Source organism: Anomaloglossus baeobatrachus, chromosome 8 (genome assembly GCF_048569485.1).
Source record: "Anomaloglossus baeobatrachus isolate aAnoBae1 chromosome 8, aAnoBae1.hap1, whole genome shotgun sequence".
Lineage (NCBI taxonomy): Eukaryota > Metazoa > Chordata > Amphibia > Anura > Aromobatidae > Anomaloglossus > Anomaloglossus baeobatrachus.
Window position 1 is genome coordinate 78,846,008 of NC_134360.1, and position 19,260 is coordinate 78,865,267.

Here is a 19,260-nt window from a genome sequence, read left to right on the forward strand (position 1 = left end):
GTGGTATAAAATGTAACTAAGAATATTTCAGAAAAATCCTTCTAGAACAGCTAAACTTTATGTGGGGTTAATCCAGAATCCGTTTAAACGATGGCAGCCATGGACTGACTACTATTTAACATGAGTTTAAATGTGATTGGCTAATTTTGAACACAAGGACATTCCCAATTATACCAGGGTGTTCGCATTTATGCAACCATATTATTTTTATTTTATTTTTTTTTGGGTGGGGGAGAAATGTAACACAATTTCAACAATGATAAAATACAGTCCAGCTTACTCGTAAACCTATGACCCATGGTGCACAGAGCATTATTTCTTTGCTGTAATGCACTGCAGAGTTAAGTCCAGCATGTATCATGCATTATAATCTTCAGGCTTCATTAAAGGGAATCTGACAGCAGGTTTTTGCTACTTCATTTGACAGCAACATAATGTAGGCAAGGAGATTCTGAATCCAATAGTGTATCACATAGATTAATGGGTGTAGCTCTTCTGACATAAAGAATTGAGGTTTAAGCATGTAGCTGAGCTGAGATCTGCCCCCACCCACACCAGGCTCTCTATAGATTGTGCATTGACTGTGAGGTGTCAATCACAGCAGGGGGCGTGTTGGACTGCCATGCACTTGAGTTTCTAGTCCTGTAATGTTAATCATAGGGTAGTAAATCCTTTAGTTTAAGTAAACAATTGCACACACACAGATAAGAGAGGCATAGCTGCTTTTTGTTTTTACTAACCCCTACAGCATGCTGTCCTCAGTTTACATAGCAAAAACCTGCTGACAGATTGCCTTTATAAAACAAAATTCCAGCAGATATATCAGAGTATATTGCATGCATAAGCCAATGTGTTTTAGGTGATGTAGGGATCTTAGTCATCACATACAAATGTATGGAAACAAGTAGTGATGGGCGATTTCACCCCAATGGTCGGGATCAGGAGCCTCGACCCATCGTTTTGCAAACGACCGATCATTAATCTCATGCTTTACAGTTATGTGATGGGGCGCGGGGCTGCAAAATAAACAATATAGTTAATAAACATTATGATCATACTTATGTGTCCGCGACGCATCCAGCAAACTTTCTCCTAGCCGCTTCTGTTTGATCATTGCTGTACCGCTTCTAATCAGCACTGACTTGCAAGACCTTTTATTGACGTCATAGCCATGTGACCAGACTGGTGTGAATGTTGTACAGACATTGGCTTACAGACTGGTCACATGACTATGATGTCATCGAAGGTCCTTTTAACTGAACTTTGACTATCAGGCCTAGGACACACAGCGAGAAAAACAGTACGAGTGGAATCTGATAAAAAAAAAATCGCATTCCACGCGGACCAATATTATTCTATATGCCCGTTCCAATGAGCGTTAATTTTCTCGGTCCTAATCGGACCGAGAAAACAGTCGCAGCATGTTGCGAGTGGAACGTGATCATGTTCCACTCGCACCCATGCAAATCTATGGGGCGAGAGAAATATTGCACTGCTCTCGCGTTACACTGGTATAACGCGAGAGTAGTGCAATTCTCGCATCAGCCGGCAACGGAGGAGATAGGGAGATAAATCCCTCCCCTACGCAGCGCTGGCCTCCCCCTCCTCAGCGCACAATCTTCCCACAGGAGCGGGTCAGCTGCATATATTTTCATGCAGCTGAGGCGCTCCTGTTCGGAGATTGTCAGGCTGTGCGGGGTGATGCCAATGCGAGACTGTACGAGTCATACCCTCAGTATCAGCCTGCTTCACGCTCTGTACAGAGCGATGTAGCAGAGCTGACAATGCTCTCTGGTTATCACTGTGTATAGACTGTGTCTGTACAGAGTGATGAAGCTGACATTGCTCAGAAAATTCTGAAAATTACTTATTGCTTAAATCATGATTTTGTTACGTATTGTTTTGCTTTTTTGTATATTACAGTCTGTATTAAAAATGAAGATCTTGCCATTTTCAAAAAAAACAAAAAACATTGGGAATAATTAAAAATAAATGTAACACAAAAACCTTATTTGAACATAAGATCCTTTTCTGATTTATAATTTCCCTATAATACCTCACAAAGTGCACATCCAAACTAAATATCCAGAAAAGTTCTCTGTTGAGAAGCTTTCTCTTGGGATCACAGACACATTATAGGGCATTAAAGGGGTTTTCCCATGGACAAAGTTTATTTTAATCAATAGATATTGGAATAATAAGTTCCACTGGTCTACCGATGCAAACTTCCAAACTACAACTCGTGCATCCAGCATATTGTAACCTGTAAACGCTGCAGGAAGTCACATAAATGACATACAATGTGTTGCAATTAATACATTGATTTATTGTAAAGCTCATATTGTTACTAAAAGCACAAAAACTTTGAAATGTAGCCATAAATGAACAAGTGCATACAGTATGCTTATATTTGTAAGACCCATTGTGTCATACCTAAGTTTACTTTTGTAGCAGGATCATTATGGCGTAAACTTGGGGATTCGTTTTTAAATAAATCAGGCGTCACGCTAGGTACGGGGAAGTACCAAGCAAGTGGCAAAAGGGAAGGGTACTCCTGCGTCTAGGGAAGGGGGAGATGGTGACCCCTGACCAAACCTACTGCTGGTCCCTGGTGTCCCTTACTACCCCAGATAGGTTCTGCACCTATGCGCTGTGCTGGATACCTGACCCTAGGTATCCCTAGTGCTGGGCCCTAAATAGGGAACAGGTGGGAGCTCTTCATCAACGCCACTAAATGCTAAAGGAGAACACATGGGGGGAAATACATGAACTGTTTATCCACAGATGACAGAAGGTCAAAAAAGCTTCAGCAGCAATACCACAGATGAGAGCAAGTCACCTGCTTGCAACCAGAGCTAGAATGGACTGAATAATATCACCAGCACCAGTTAAAATAAGAAGGGAGTATTTACGCACCAAGAGAATACTGATGATCAGCAGCTGAGTAGAAGGCAAGCTCCTGCTGGGTCCAAAAGAGGGAGAGATGAATTCAGCAGAAAAACTACCTATTACAATGAATACTAATAGCAGGAGTAAGTTAGGGAGCGTTTTGAGTAGCCAAAGGCTGTGACCTTCTATGGCCAGAAACCACGTGACTGTCTGTCACCTGTGACACACCCATGACATCAGGAGCGTTTTTGGACAACACACTGATAATAATAATAATAATCTTTATTTATATAGCACCAACATATTCCACAGCGCTTTACAATTCAGGGGTTCTTATACTGTCATAAGTAACAGTTATACAAAATACAATATGTAAAGCAAAAATAATGACAGCCCTGCTCGTAAGAGCTTACAATCTACAATGAGGTGGGGATGACCAAGTACAAGTGCTTATTTACAATGATGGTCCAGCTATCTTGAAGAAGAGGGGGATAGATAAAGGCTGCGTGAGCCGGTCACCATCCCATTTTGAGCACGTCAGAAAAAGAATTTCCATTATGAAGTAACGATATTCACTTCTTAATGATATTAAAGATTCTCTGATATTTTGTATATTTTCCTATGTTAGAAACCTATATCTAAAATTTGTTGAAGAGTTTAAGAGCAGTGTTTACATTATTAGGTATCACTGATCAGATAGAAAATATGATCAGCTTAAATCTGGGAGTTATAAAAAGAACAAGTTCTCTGTGGCCTAATCATCTCACCCACCAGAACACTGATGATGTGCGGAGGGCGACATGACCGAGCATGGAATATTGTGTTACCTGCAATATTCTCGTGATAACTAGGAATCATAACACTACTAGTGATGAAGTAATACTACGAATGTAAGAGCAAGAAAATGAACTATATGTGATATGGTTCACACCGTAAATTGCAGACGCACATAATTAAATATCAGAAGATTGTTACAGCTGCCACATTGGTGCCAAGAATAAACAAGTAATTCGTCAATCTAGCGGCCATTCCGGGGAACTCATGTCCACAATGGACATCAGAACACTTAAGGGTGTTTTACACCCTGCGACATCGCTAGCGATGTCGTGCGCAATAGCACCCGCTCCCGTCGTTCGTGCGACATTTGGTAATCGCTGCCGTAGCGAACATTATCGCTATGGCAGCATCACCCGCACATACCTTTTCAGCGACGTCGCTGTGACCGCCGAACAATCCCTCCTTCAAGGGGGAGGTGCGTTCGGCGTCACTGCGGCGTCACTAAGCGGCCGGCCAATAGCAGAGCAGGGGCGGAGATGAGCGGCCGGAACATCACGCCCACCTCCTTCCTTCCTCATTGCCGGTGGACGCAGGTAAGGAGATGTTCATCATTCCTGTGGTGTCACACATAGCGATGTGTGCTGCCACAGGAACGACAAACAACCAGCGGCATGCACCACCAACGATATTATGAAAAGGAGCAACATATCAACGATTTTTGACACTTTTGCGATCGTTGATCGTCGCTCCTTGGTGTCACACGCTGCGATGTCGCTAACGACGCCGGATGTGCGTCACTAACGACGTGACCCCGACGATATATTGTTAGCGATGTCGCAGCGTGTAAAGCACCCTTTTAGTATTGGGAATACACTTTGAAGGCAATTTATCCATTCTGTCACTTTTGATGAATCACAGAAGGTGTTTACATTTTTTTTAAACATGCAGGTCTATTAATACATTTAGTGCATAATTTAAGTCCAGAAGAGTGGCTTACAGGCCGTGATAAATTCCCTCCTATGTTTCTAACTAGTTTTTTAGTAAAATGACAAAGTAAATGAGATTTGTGGTATCGCATACACATGCTGCTTTTTTTTTTTTTTTACTTGCGGACTTGACCAATGAAAGTGTTTTTGTTTTTTGTTTTTTTCAAATCTGCAGCATTTCCATTTTTTCCAGCATTTTTCTTTTTTTTTCTTTTCAATTCAAGTTAAAGGGAACCTCTCAGGTCCAATATGCACCCCAAACCACGAGCAGTTCTTGGTACATATTTCTAATCTCTACATATTTCTAATCTATGTAGTAGCTAAAGTATTTCTAAAGATCATTTATGATATGCTAATGAGTGCAGGGACTAGTCACAAGGGCATTATTTCCCCAACTAGTCTGCCCTCTTAGCTAGAGATCAGCGACGTTCGAGTCGAATGGTTCGCCAATTTCATGTTCGAGTGATTTTGGGGGGTGTTCGAGTCGTTTGACGAACTCGAACGATTTGCTAAAATTTCTGCAGTTCGAGTTACGTTCGAGAGCGGTTTGATCACCAAAAGCGTGGCTTTTCACAGTAAGGCTATATGCGCACGTTGCTGTCTGCATGCGTCGTGTGTCCCCAGCACAATCCCTCTCTCTTTCCTACTCACCGATCACTGGCGCCTCGCTGCACGACTGTCATAAATCTCCGGCGGCTTTTCCTCTTTTGAAAATGGCTGCCGCTTCATTATTCAATCAGGTATTCCGTGCTTTCCCCGTCGACCGGCGCCCATGATTGGTTGCAGTCAGACATGCCCCCACGATGAGTGGCAGCTGTCTCACTGCAACCAATCACAGCCGCCGGTGAGCGGGTCTATATCGTGCAGTAAAATAAATTAAAAAAAAAAAAACAATGCGGTTCCCCCCAATTTTGATACCAACCAGGATAAAGCCACACGGCTGGAGGCTTGTATTGTCAGGATGGGGAGCACCAAGTTATGGGGAGCCCACCACCCTAACAATATCACCCAGCAGACGCCCGGAATTGCCGCATCCATTAGATGTGACAGTCCCGGGACTCTACCCCGCTCATCCCGAATTGCCCTGGTGCGGTGGCAATCGCGGTAATAACGGGGTTAATCATGACAAGCGTCTCCCTGAGACACCTTCCATGATTAACCTGTAAGTGAAAGTAAAGAAACACACACACACAGCAAAAAATCCTTTATTTGGAATAAAAGACAAAAAACACCTCATTTACCTCTTTATTAATCCCCAAACAACAATCCAGGTCCGAAGTAATCCACACGACACTGTCAGCTCTGCTACATGAAGATGACGGGGAGCCCCGTAGAACATGAGCGATCTGTGTCCTCTCCACTCAGCACCTGAAGTGAGCCGTGCTGTCATTGGAGACTTCACTCTGCAATGCAGAGGTCAAGATGACCAAATCTTCCTATGTTTCTCACTAGAGCCAGTGGCTCAATGGGTAGAGCTACTGCCTAGGAAGCATTAGTTCACGAGTTCGAGTCCCGGCCGCCACAGTAAAGAATTTAATTTATTTTTTATTTTAAATTATAATTATTATTAATTTATAATTTAATTTAATTATGCACTGAGCGGAGGAGCCGGACATCAGCTGTGAGCCACGGGCCACACCTCTAAATTCGGAGCAGTTCACAGAATGAGGCTGCATTGCTCTCTCTTCTCTCTCTCTCCTCTCTCTCTCCTCTTTTTTCTTTCTCCCTCTCTCTTCTCTCCTCTCTTTCTCTTTCTCTCTCTTTCTCCCTCTCTTTTTTTTTTTTTTTTACTTTCTCTTCTCTCCTCTCCCTCTTTTTCTCTCTCCCTCTTTTTCTCTCTCCCTCTTTTTCTCTCTCCCTCTTTTTCTCTCTCCCTCTTTTTCTCTCTCCCTCTTTTTCTCTCTCCCTCTTTTTCTCTCTCCCTCTTTTTCTCTCTCCCTCTTTCTCTCTCTCTCTCTCCCTCTTTTTCTCTCTCCCTCTTTCTCTCTCTCCCCTTCTCTCCCCTTCTCTCCCTCATTCTCTCCCCTTCTCTCCCTCATTCTCTCCCCTTCTCTCCCTCATTCTCTCCCCTTCTCTCCCTCATTCTCTCCCCTTCTCTCCCTCATTCTCTCCCCTTCTCTCCCTCATTCTCTCCCTCATTCTCTCCCTCATTCTCTCCCTCATTCTCTCCCTCATTCTCTCCCCTTCTCTCCCTCATTCTCTCCCCTTCTCTCCCTCATTCTCTCCCCTTCTCTCCCTCATTCTCTCCCTCATTCTCTCCCCTTCTCTCCCTCATTCTCTCCCCTTCTCTCCCTCATTCTCTCCCCTTCTCTCCCTCATTCTCTCTTTTCTCCTGGCGATGATCAGCTGATGCGGTCACCTGACGGAATCAGCTGACACTATTAGTCGAGCGGTGAGGCCGGCTTTTTACCGCCCGGCCGGCTAAACTATCAGCTGATGCTGTCGGACAGGAGTCTGCACTGAAGTGTGTAGTTTTTTGGGGTTTTTTTGCACTGATGTATCAGCTGATTGTATTAATGGCTTTTAGACAATCAGCTGCTGTGTCCTATGATTCAGGCCCTTGAACCTGACACATCATCTCATCGCTTTGCCTTCCAGCAAACCGATCAGATGATATTGGATCCGGATTGGACGGCGCGGGACCCTTGACCCAGGATTACTGCGGAGGGGGGTTCTTTATTTCAATAAAGATGGAGTCACTAATTGTGTTGTGTTTTATTTCTAATAAAAATATTTTTCTGTGTTGTGTTTTTTTTTTTTTTTATCTGTACTAGAAATTCATGGTGGCCATGTCTAATATTGGTGTGACACCATGAATTTCGGGCTTAGGGCCAGTTGATAATATACAGCTAGCCCTAACCCCATTATTACCCAGCGAGCCACCCGTCAACCGGGCAGCTGGAAGAGTTGGATACAGCGCCAGAAGATTGCGCTTCTATGAAAGCGCCATTTTCTGGGGCGGCTGCGGACTGCAATTCGCAGCAGGGGTGCTCAGAAAGCTTGGGCACCCTGCGCTGCGGATTCCAATCCCCAACTGCCTAGTTGTACTTGGCTGGACACAAAAATTGGGCGAAGCCCACATCATTTTTCTTTTTAATTATTTCATGAAATTCATAAAATAATTAAAGAAAAAGGGCTTTCCTATATTTTTGATTCTCAGCCGGGTACAAATAGCCAGCTGGGGGCTGGGGGTTGGGGGCAGCCCGTAGCTGCCTGCTGTACCTGGCTAGCATACAAAAATATGGTGAAGCCCACATAATTTTTGGGGGGGCAAAAAACTCCTGCATACAGTCCTGGATTGAGTATGCTGAGCCTTGTATATTTCTGTAAAAAATGTTGTCAAGGTTGAAGATCAACACCAGGGACCCCAGCAATGAGTAGACCAAAAGGCACATGGCACTTGCTGGTTATAGATGATGACTTCACCGTTTTTATTTTTTGTCTTCAGACACAGTTGGGGTATCGGTACAGTACATGCATCTCCTCCTGTTACACCAGTGGTAACTCCACCATCACATGGCCTGTTCGAAACAAGGTTACTTTTAGGAGACCTCTTTAAATTCCTATTTTTACTGTAAATTAAAGGGGTGTTCCCTCGTACATTTTATAATAAGAAAACTGATGAAGCTTTCTAACAGACAAGTGTGAACAGGTGCATGCTGAACATGAAATAAACTAACAAAAAACAGCTTCAATCTAAGATGCTAAGATATATACAGACATTGAATATGGCAACTTGGACATGCATTTCTGCTAAGGAAATACATTTTAAAATTGAGACACAGCGTATAAAAAAGCCAGTTTTATACGAGCCCAGCAGGCAGTATCAAGGCGTATCTCGTATGTTGAGTCCCTATCTGGGCTGTGTAGCCTCCAGACATTGAATATATAATATAACATTTATTGATCTATTTTCTTAGCAGTAATGCACGTCCAAGTTCCTTAATTCAATGTCTGTATACCTTAGGGTTTCAGAGTGCAGCTGTTTATTTGTTAGTTAATTTCCCGCATAGATTTATGGGTAGCATATCCACAGGATATCCATTAAATGTTTCCCAGATGAGGGTTCCACTATTGGGAGCAGCATGTATGTTGAGAATGGGGCACACTTCTCCGCTGACCGCATTCTCTCAGTAGTTGCGGGTTATATTAGTGGGATCCACATTTACTATATACTGTATTTATGGCATGTGCTGTAGATACAGTAACACCACTAATGAAAGTGAGACCTCTATCTCTGTATTAGTTTTGATTATGTATTTCACTATTGTGCACTATTCTTTGAACACGATTCATAACAGTTGTACACCTTGAATATTTCTTTGTATTCCACTGGTGACCATCTCTTCTTGATCAATCTATCCTGTAAACTATGTACTTTTAAAACCATTTACAGTGCCTACAAGTAGTATTCAACCCCCTGCAGATTTAGCAGGTTTACACATTCGGAATTAACTTGGCATTGTGACATTTGGACTGTAGATCAGCCTGGAAGTGTGAAATGCACTGCAGCAAAAAAGAATGTTATTTCTTTTTTTTTTTTTTTTAAATTGTGAAAAGTTTATTCAGAGGGTCATTTATTATTCAACCCCTCAAACCACCAGAATTCTGTTTGGTTCCCCTAAAGTATTAAGAAGTATTTCAGGCACAAAGAACAAAGAGCTTCACATGTTTGGATTAATTATCTCTTTTTCCAGCCTTTTCTGACTAATTAAGACCCTCCCCAAACTTGTGAACAGCACTCATACTTTGTCAACATGGGAAAGACAAAGGAGCATTCCAAGGCCATCAGAGACAAGATCGTGGAGGGTCACAAGGCTGGCAAGGGGTACAAAACCCTTTCCAAGGAGTTGGGCCTACCTGTCTCCACTGTTGGGAGCATCATCCGGAAGTGGAAGGCTTATGGAACTACTGTTAGCCTTCCACGGCCTGGACAGCCTTTGAAAGTTTCCACCCGAGCCGAGGCCAGGCTTGTCCGAAGAGTCAAGGCTAACCCAAGGACAAGGAAGGAGCTCCGGGAAGATCTCATGGCAGTGGGGACATTGGTTTCAGTCAATACCCTAAGTAATGTACTCCACCGCAATGGTCTCCGTTCCAGACGAGCCCGTAAGGTACCTTTTACTTTCAAAGCGTCATGTCAAGGCTCGTCTACAGTTTGCTCATGATCACTTGGAGGACTGTGAGACAGACTGGTTCAAGGTTCTCTGGTCTGATGAGACCAAGATCGAGATCTTTGGTGCCAACCACACACGTGACGTTTGGAGACTGGATGGCACTGCATACGACCCCAAGAATACCATCCCTACAGTCAAGCATGGTGGTGGCAGCATCATGCTGTGGGGCTGTTTCTCAGCCAAGGGGCCTGGCCATCTGGTCCGCATCCATGGGAAGATGGATAGCACGGCCTACCTGGAGATTTTGGCCAAGAACCTCCGCTCCTCGATCAAGGATCTTAAGATGGGTCGTCATTTCATCTTCCAACAAGACAACGACCCAAAGCACACAGCCAAGAAAACCAAGGCCTGGTTCAAGAGGGAAAAAATCAAGGTGTTGCAGTGGCCTAGTCAGTCTCCTGACCTTAACCCAATTGAAAACTTGTGGAAGGAGCTCAAGATTAAAGTCCACATGAGACACACAAAGAACCTAGATAACGTGGAGAAGATCTGCATGGAGGAGTGGGCCAAGATAACTCCAGAGACCTGTCCCGGCCTGATCAGGTCTTATAAAAGACGATTATTAGCTGTAATTGCAAACAAGGGTTATTCCACAAAATATTAAACCTAGGGGTTGAATAATAATTGACCCACACTTTTATGTTGAAAATGTATTAAAATTTAACTGAGCAACATAACTTGTTGGTTTGTAAGATTTATGCATCTGTTAATAAATCCTGCTCTTGTTTGAAGTTTGCAGGCTCTAACTTATTTGCATCTTATCAAACCTGCTAAATCTGCAGGGGGTTGAATACTACTTGTAGGCACTGTATCTATAAATCTGCTTTGAACCTAAGTAAGACATCAAATTCTTGCACATCAAGACCTATTTAATATATAGATACACTAGATAAGCTTTATAGATGCTTCAAAGTAAAAAATAATAGTGGCACTCAGAGTACCTGTAGTGTCTCATTTACTTATGCCAAAATTATGTAGCAGGAGAGATGGAGAGTAGAGTCACACAGCAAGGTGAGAGAAGTTTCGCTCACGCCTGTTCTTGTATGCTCTATGAAACATCCGTCACCTTGACATGTCTTGTATGAATAAATTCACTGCACTCGTTATTGAACGTGAAATAATTTTTAATGTAACGTGGAAAAGAAAAAATATCCAACGACGTTTCGACCCACCGGGTCTTTATCAAGTCGCTGTCTGATAGGTGACTGTATAAGGTGAGGAATATAGTGCACTGAAGCACTAAGACAATTGAAAAAGGTGCCTTAGAGATAAGATGTGCAAGTGCAGCCGCACCGTTGCTGGAGAATTGTCTTAGTGCTTCAGTGCACTATATTCCTCACCTTATACAGTCACCTATCAGACAGCGACTTGATAAAGACCCGGTGGGTCGAAACGTCGTTGGATATTTTTTCTTTTCCACGTTTCATTAAAAATTATTTCACGTTCAATAACGAGTGCAGTGAATTTATTCATACATGACTTTCGGGTATTACCCCATTTTCACTTGCACCATCCTCAACTCAGCCTGAGTGCAGACCATTTATTTGTTATTACCTTGACATGTCTGGCTCCCCTCTCCATCTCCCCTGCTATATCATTTTGGCATGAATAAATGAAGTAATATAGTTTTGGTGAGTGCCACTATTTTTTTTTTCCTACAGGGAAACGTGTGACAAAGTGACTATGGAAAGTCTGGTGTATGGCGCAACACCCAACAAAACAAGTTGTACACCAGGGACACTAAAACGGTGGGCTCTAGCATTAGTGAGAGGGAAGAAGGGACACTTCCTGCACTCCTAGCCAGTCCCTATACAGGTTCCACACCTATCGCCGAATAGGATACCTTAGACTCTGGCAAACCGTGTTCGAACCGTGGCTAGTAAGCTGGCAGGTGAGGAACACTAGCTTCACCACTGCAGTTATACAACACGAGAGAAAGGATAAACAGGTGATAACAACAAGTCCTATACATGGCTGCAGTCAGAACCAGGACTGCAGCCTACTCAGCAACTTGTGATGAGGGCTACGCCAGCTCTTTCCACCTCAAGGCCTAGCTTCCAAATGGATCAGAATAACCAGTGCCCTCTACTGGGAGAGGAGGGCATATATAGGGACTGGGAGTGGTCCAAAACCTGAAGCATCTGAGGAGAGGTATTGAAAATGCTGCTGGCAAGGAGAAATTGAACTTAACCCTTAGCTCGCCATAGGAAAGGAAACTACATTTAATATAGAGAGTCTTACATGGCAATGAAAGACTCTAACCCAGAACCCGTCACTAGTCTCCTACTGCAGAGACGGCCATGACAACGTGGTTATAAAGTGTTATAGGGCTGCTCTACCATGATTCATCTCGGAAGACCATTCTAGTCTAATTTTATCTGCCTGCGATTATAAGTGCAGGTCTTTTGCCTTGCATTCCATTCTGCACAGATATATAGGCATATCTCATCTGAGCTATTTTTGGTAGCTGATTAGTGCACGTTGGTTATACTGGACTGGACCTAGATTGATTGCAATTCTATATACTTCTCTCATTTTCATTGTATTACAGAATATAAAATGTAATATAAACATAATATATAAACACACATTATTCTTCTCTTCTAGGTAAAAAGAGAAATGGGAGAGAATACACCAGTGCTCTCAGATGACGAATTAATGTCCATGTCAGTGAGGGAGCTTAATCACCACTTACGTGGTTTATCGAAGGAGGAAGTAGTCCGGCTAAAACAGCGGAGGAGGACCCTAAAGAATAGGGGCTATGCTGCCAGCTGCCGTGTGAAACGTGTGTCGCAGAAGGAGGAACTGGAGAAGCAGAAGAATGATCTACAGCAAGAAGTTGATAAGTTGGCACAGGAGAATTCCACCATTAAACTGGAACTGGATGCGTTGAGAGCCAAGTATGAGGCTCTACAAAACTTTGCTCACTCCGTGTCCAGAGGCTCCGTCACTCCAGCTAAAGTGGCCGCCACCAGCGTCATCACCATTGTGAAGTCCTCTGGGAATTCTTACTCTTAACACAGGCAATAAAACATTGCTTGAGAACCCAAATCCCATCTCACCTTGTCAAAACCTACAAGCCACGCACCAGATAGCAGTTTCCCAAAGACTTCGCTATTCATCAGTATGAGGCTACCGATGTGAACCTGTCGCTTCCAACAAGAAGATGTTGGATCCATAAGTCTGAAAATAGTTTAATTAAGGAAAGTAGGGGGTTTTGTCTTAAAGTAAACCTGCCACAAAGTATGTTGACTATAATTCTGATTATATTTTGTACTGGTTGTTTAGCTAGCTAATGCAAAATCTTATCGTTGTTATTAATAGTAAGGAAATATTTAACATTCCGTCTCGGAGAGGATCTATAAACCCAAAGTCGTTATATAACATTAAGTTAATATTTAATTTATTTTCACAATATTTATTCTAATAAAAATGCTACAGATTATGTATATGACAGGTTTACTTTAGGAAACCACTTACAAGCTATGTTTTTTTTCCTATGTAAGAAAGTGCCACGTATTTATGACAAATGAATCTTTTTTTATACACAGGACTTGTTAGTTCTGGTGGAGTTTGGTTCAGGATTTATGGTCCGTAGGATTTTGATCCCAAAAGAAAGTTGAAGTAGTTTAAAAAGATAACTTTCAAAAAGGTAAAGTGAATGTGAAACGGGAAAGGAAAACAGGATGTTGGAAACTCGAATGTGAAAGGGGACTTTGACAAGTCAGAGAGGAAGGAAAAATATTGAAGAATTGTGAAGGTTAAATTAAGGGAAAAGGTTGATTATGTGATAGATGTTGACTGTTCTGTCGGAAGAGGGATAGGGGTACATAAATCTCGGGATCCAGATCAGGTGCTTCCCAAAACAGAGCATGAAAACTTCTACTTTGACAGTAGAGGTTGGCAAACTCTTTCTATCAAAACGGCCAACAAGTGAAAAGTTGTTCATAAACCTTCCATAGTTGTTGGTCGAATGCTCATTTGGCTGACAGCCATTCCTCCCCACTCCCCTATTCAAATTCATGCTCAGGACAAGTGTTCATGTGTTTTCAATAGGGAGAGAGGAGTTGGCTCCTGCCAGATGCCATCATAAGAATCGCTGTTGTAATCTAGACTGCTCAATTCTTCGTTCCCCATTTGGTGGGTGAAAGTTGGCCTCTCCCACAGAAATTATCAGTTTCAACGACTTTGATCTGTGTATTGGAAGCTTAATTCTTAGATTAAAACGCACTGTGTGCACATACCCTATTTTGTTTTATGCAGTTTTGCCATAGAACTACGTGCAAATCCTTATGTCGGCAAAGTCAATGAAAATCCTGAGGTTTTGTTCTTCTTCTTTCTTCTTTTTTTTTTTTTTTTTTTTTTTTTTTTTCTCCCTTGCAGATTTAGTGCAGAAATATACCTGAGGATGTCAATTCTTTGTTTTTGCAGCGTTTTTTCACCCCAGAATGCATGAAAAACGCATTAAAAAAAATGCACGTTTTTTTTCTGCCACGAGATGCAGATTTGGTGCAGACGTTCCTGCCACATAGCCTTACAGTCTTAATTTATCACTATAGTTTTTGCTGTTTGATAAATCTGGCGTATCTTTAGACATTCTAGTCTAATTTTGCATCACTTATTTATTGGATTACTTTCTGTTCAGTATTTTGGTGCATTTTTGGCACACTTTTGTTGCTTTTTTTGCTAATTTTCCATTTGGACAAGGTAAAAAAGATGTGTCCAAAAAGCTTAATAAATATGGTGTAAGTCATGACTGACACTTTTTTTGTTCTGGAGCCACTTAGGTTGATAAATCTCCCTCGTAGTGTCAAGCAAGAATTTTAGCATGCTTTACATCTTGCTACACTAAAGACTGCCATACACATTAGATAACTAACGGCTATCTTTTCCGACTCCTCCATAGAGAGGAACGCTATGCTCAGCTGAGCCCTATGTGTTCTCTATATATTTAAAGGAATGGGAAAAAAAAATACATGTTTAAACCCGAGAAAGAACACATCAAAAGCACTTGACTTTTACTCAGCATTTTTCATGCGAACAATGTTTTTTACTGACAAAAGGGCTGCAAATACCCAACATGTGCACATACCCTAGGATATATTATTCGCTGAAAGTCATAAGGCCGGATCCTTCTCTACTCCAATATCATTTGGTGAAAGGCTCCCAGATACAATCAGGTCAGACAGTTTAACGTGTATGGAGACCGTTAAAGAGGTTGTCCACTACTTTGACATTGATGGCCCAGCCTTAGGATAGATCAACAGTGTGTGATTGGCTGTGGTCCAACTCTGCTCCCCCACCGATCAGCAGGCTGACGGAAATGCTCAGTTCTGGAGCTGTCCATTCCTCTGACGTTGGCCGGCTACTGCATATTCGCCTCCCAATAGGAGGTGGATGTGCAGTTCCCGGTCGCAGCCACTATCAGTAGCCGGGGCAGCTCCGGAACTGAGCATTTCCGGCTGCCGGCAGTGGCATCGAGAAGAGCCGATTGTCCGACACCCGGCATCCTCACCAATCAGACATTGATGGCCTATCCTAAGGATAGACCATTAATGTAAAAGTAGTGGACAAACTCTTTAAGCCTCTTAGGGTAGGGATTGAAGTAGAGGCACTGTAGAAGTATAAGCCGTATTTAGGTGTTCCTCCCTTCTAATGGGCTTGGGAAACCCAGGCGTATAAAGATTCCACCCAACCAGCCCATCCCCTGAAAACCAAGACTGGGTACTTGGATACTGATGGGGACATATACTTTTAATAAATACATTTTGATTGTTTTCGGTGATATAGGCAATTGTCCCTATGGTTGTATTGACTGGAAGTTGAAAGGCAGCCTTTGATGCATTTGGTTAATCTCCATTTTCAGCATCAGTCTCCTCCTTTACCGTGCTATTTTCAGCTTGGGTTCTGGACAGGACAAAAGGCAACGAAATATATATATATATAATATATATATATATATATATATATATATATATATATATATATATATATATATATATATATATATATATATAATCTAAAACATGTCATGTTTTACTCACGATGGCCCCTGCAACAGTGACCATTGGCAGAAACGACTTACTGGATGTTTGGATAACAACGCAGGAATAAAAAGTGGCTCATACTAGGGCAAAAAGTAGGAAGGGATACTTAGACAAGTGAACAGTAAGAAGGTGGACCCAAAATCTTATAGGACACATCGCTAGAAGCAAACTCCACCAGGAACCCAAAATCATCGATGGTCACGTAGTGTCCTGGTTAGGGGACTCATGCTGATGCATACTGATACTGGTGCAAGGTACTTTAATGTCTTTTGGACATCACGCTATAGAATTACTGTAAGTTTTAAAGTGGCCAGTTTCGGGCATATGACAAGAACCCCGCTCCCGTGTGTAATATTACCTATGGCGAGATGGGTCTGCTCCAATCTTCGGGAGAAACTCTAAAAAACAAAAAAAATCTTTATTAGCTGCTCAATAAAAAATAAATCAGTTTGACAAAATGTGGGACAGAGAATTCACAATGCTGGGGAGGGAAGGGGCGAGTCACAGACCTCAGTTTTCCAGGCCATTTCTCTCTGATTATCCCGGTTGCCCTTATTTGCTTTCTTATTTATGTTTGAGACGTTTATTTTTCTGCATATTTATATATTTTTATTTTAAAGAATTTAGGGTAAAGGGTGGGAAATGCTTATTTTAAATGTTTGCTATGTCTCATAGGATGATTGATTTCTGTTAATGGTTATTGATAATGATAGCATTATTACTTGAGCATATAATTAGTGGGATTCATAGATTCCAATGTAAGTGACAGGCACAAGTCCAGACACTTTGAACTTTTATTTACATCATGCTATGGATATTATTATTATTAGGAATCGGATACTTTATACCTGATTACTGGGATCGGTAACCTACTGAGCAATACACAGGAGTTTTAGAGGCTAATTTTTATCAATAGTTCTACTGTTTGCCATAGGTCGGTGGGTTCATCGGAAAGCCAGGCTTCAAAACGTTAGATGGGTTGTACGAGATTGGAAAAAAAAAAATTGGTCTGTTTCAGAAACTGCTCCGCTTTTGTCTATAGACTGTTTTTAATATTACAATCCACTTGAAGGCAGATGATCTGCAATACTAGGCAGAGCCTATAGAGAAATTTTGGCGCTGGTTCTCTGGGGGAAGGAATTTAAAGGGGTTGTCCACTACTAGGATGACCCCTTATGATTCCACATGTTTCTCCGAGGTAAAATTAATAAAGACTATACTCACATCCCATACTGGCACCTTTCCAGCGGTATCCAGAATCGCGGTGCTGGGGCTCACGTGAGGTTGTGATATCACGCAAACCCTGAGCCCAATCAACGCTGGGTCCTTCTCCCCGCCTTTGGACCACACAAACAATCAACAGGAAGGGATTGCAGCAGCTGGGCAGGAAGTGAGCGCAGCCGCTAGGCTCACTTCCTGTTGATTTAACTTATTTGGTCCAAAGGCGGGGAGATGATCTTCAATACTAGGCAAAGTCTATAGAGAAAAGTGGCACTGTCTCTCTGGTGGAAGGGATTTAAAGGAGTTATCCACTACTAGGAATACCCCTTCTGATTCCACATGTTTCTCTGAATTAAAATAATAAAGACTATATTCTTGTACCAGCACCTTTCCAGCTGTGTCCAGGATCGTGGTGGCGGGGCTCACGTGGGATTGTGATATCATGCGAACCTCGCATCCAATCAGATCTGGCTTCCTTCTCCCCGCCTTCACACCAAACGACTAATCAACAGGAAGTGAAAGCAGTGGCTGTGCTCAGTTCCTATTGATTAATTTATGTGGTCTGAAGGCGGGGAGAAGGAAGCCAGATCTGATTGGAAAGGGATCTCTTTTTCATTGCTTTGGAAGCAATTACAAATATTGCAGAGCAAAAATGTCACTCTTTGCATTTGCCCTTAGTCCCCATTGTAGGCCTGCTTGGTGCACAGGAGGTACTTTTTTTTTATTTATTAACCCTTGAATACACCAGAGCTAAAAACTGCACTGTTGCATTCATGAAACATTTATTTTGATCATAAGCAAAAGTCAAAGAAGTCAGTTTGTCTACTATATCCCCCCAAAAACATGTGCCTATATAGTGCATATAACTTATGCCAACCTGCAAATTCCAGCTGCTGTACTTTGGAGTATTTTACTAGCAGATATGGCTTCCTTGACAAGAGAAGGGTTAACTAATCTAATTTGCTTCTAAATTTCTCGTTTCTGAGCGCTGGCTAACCGTCCATGGCTTATTCAGTGGTTGCCCACCTTCTTTATCGATCTTTTTTACCAGCTGAGGTGTGTGGCATATTTCAGGTGTAGTATCTGTGTGTGGGTCAGATACAAGTGCACAGTACTTATTCTGTATTATGAGTCACATGTATTGAACATTTTCATATATCTAATATATGTGTGTATATAAATATAGTGAATGCTATTTATTTTTCTGAAGCATTTTAAAGTCCCTTTATAAGTGTATTTTATATTGTTCGAATAAAGCATTTTTTTTCATGTAAATTTGTGTGCTTGTCTCTAAAGTTTATCTGTTTACGCAATATAATACTTCATTATATGCTTCTGTTCTTTTGTTCCTGATTTCTGGCATCTATGCTCTGAATGCATAACCCAAATTCTATACATCTGCGATTGACTCCTACCATGTTTTCCCAAAATATAAGACTGATCCAAGAATAAGGCATAGTAGGAATTTTTTGGCCTTTTTAAAGCCTGCTTAAAGTATAAGCTCCACTTCAAAAATAAGCCCTAGTTACAGTTCAATAAAGAAGTGTCCAAGCAGCTAGAAAAGTAAAAAAGAAAAATACAGCAGGACACTTCATTAAAGAAAACAGACACCCCCCCCCCCAAAAAAACAAAACAGAAAGACCCCTTAAAAAAAAAATCACACTTGTCAGACCCCAAACACCTCCATCTGGCAAGTGCTGATGGTGGATGGGCTCTCCCAGGTCTCTCTTTGTAATTGTCCAGGCAGCTAAAAAAAAGAATACAGCAGGAAAGTTCATTAAAGAAAGCAGACCCCCCCAAAAGAAAGCAGAAACCCCCCTCCAAAAAAAAATCGCACTTGCCAGACCCCGAAGAACTACAGCTGGCAAGTGCTGATGGTGGATGGGCTCTCCCAAAGAGATCTGTGTCGCTGTCGGGTCCCGCGCTGTAAGGGTCCAGGCAGCAAAATTAAGTTAAAGAATACAGCAGGACACTTCATTAAAGAAAGCAGACAACCCCAAAAGAAAGCAGAACCCCGCCCCCCCCCAACAAAAAAGAAATTGCACTCCCAGACCCCGAACAACTACATCTGGCAAGTGCTGATGGTGGATGGGCTCTCCCAAAGAGATCTGCGTCGCTGTCAGGTCCCGCGCTGTAAGGGTCCAGGCAGCAAAATAAGTTAAAGAA

The 19,260-nt window shown here is 42.1% G+C and overlaps 1 protein-coding gene across 5 annotated transcripts in view; it reads left to right on the forward strand.

Annotated features, from left to right (window-relative positions):
• The window catches only part of MAFF (MAF bZIP transcription factor F), a 68,833-nt gene extending 50,464 nt beyond the window's left edge, over positions 1 to 18,369 (forward strand). For 4 of the 5 annotated variants that reach the window (XM_075321822.1, XM_075321823.1, XM_075321821.1 and 1 more), the window contains exon 3: positions 12,434 to 18,369. In XM_075321822.1, the coding sequence (XP_075177937.1) occupies positions 12,434 to 12,844 (411 nt within the window). In that variant the 3' untranslated portion in view covers positions 12,845 to 18,369. The remainder of the gene's footprint in view (positions 1 to 12,433) is intronic. The other variant, XR_012725103.1, reaches the window with a different exon arrangement.
• The last annotated feature ends 891 nt before the right edge of the window (positions 18,370 to 19,260 follow it).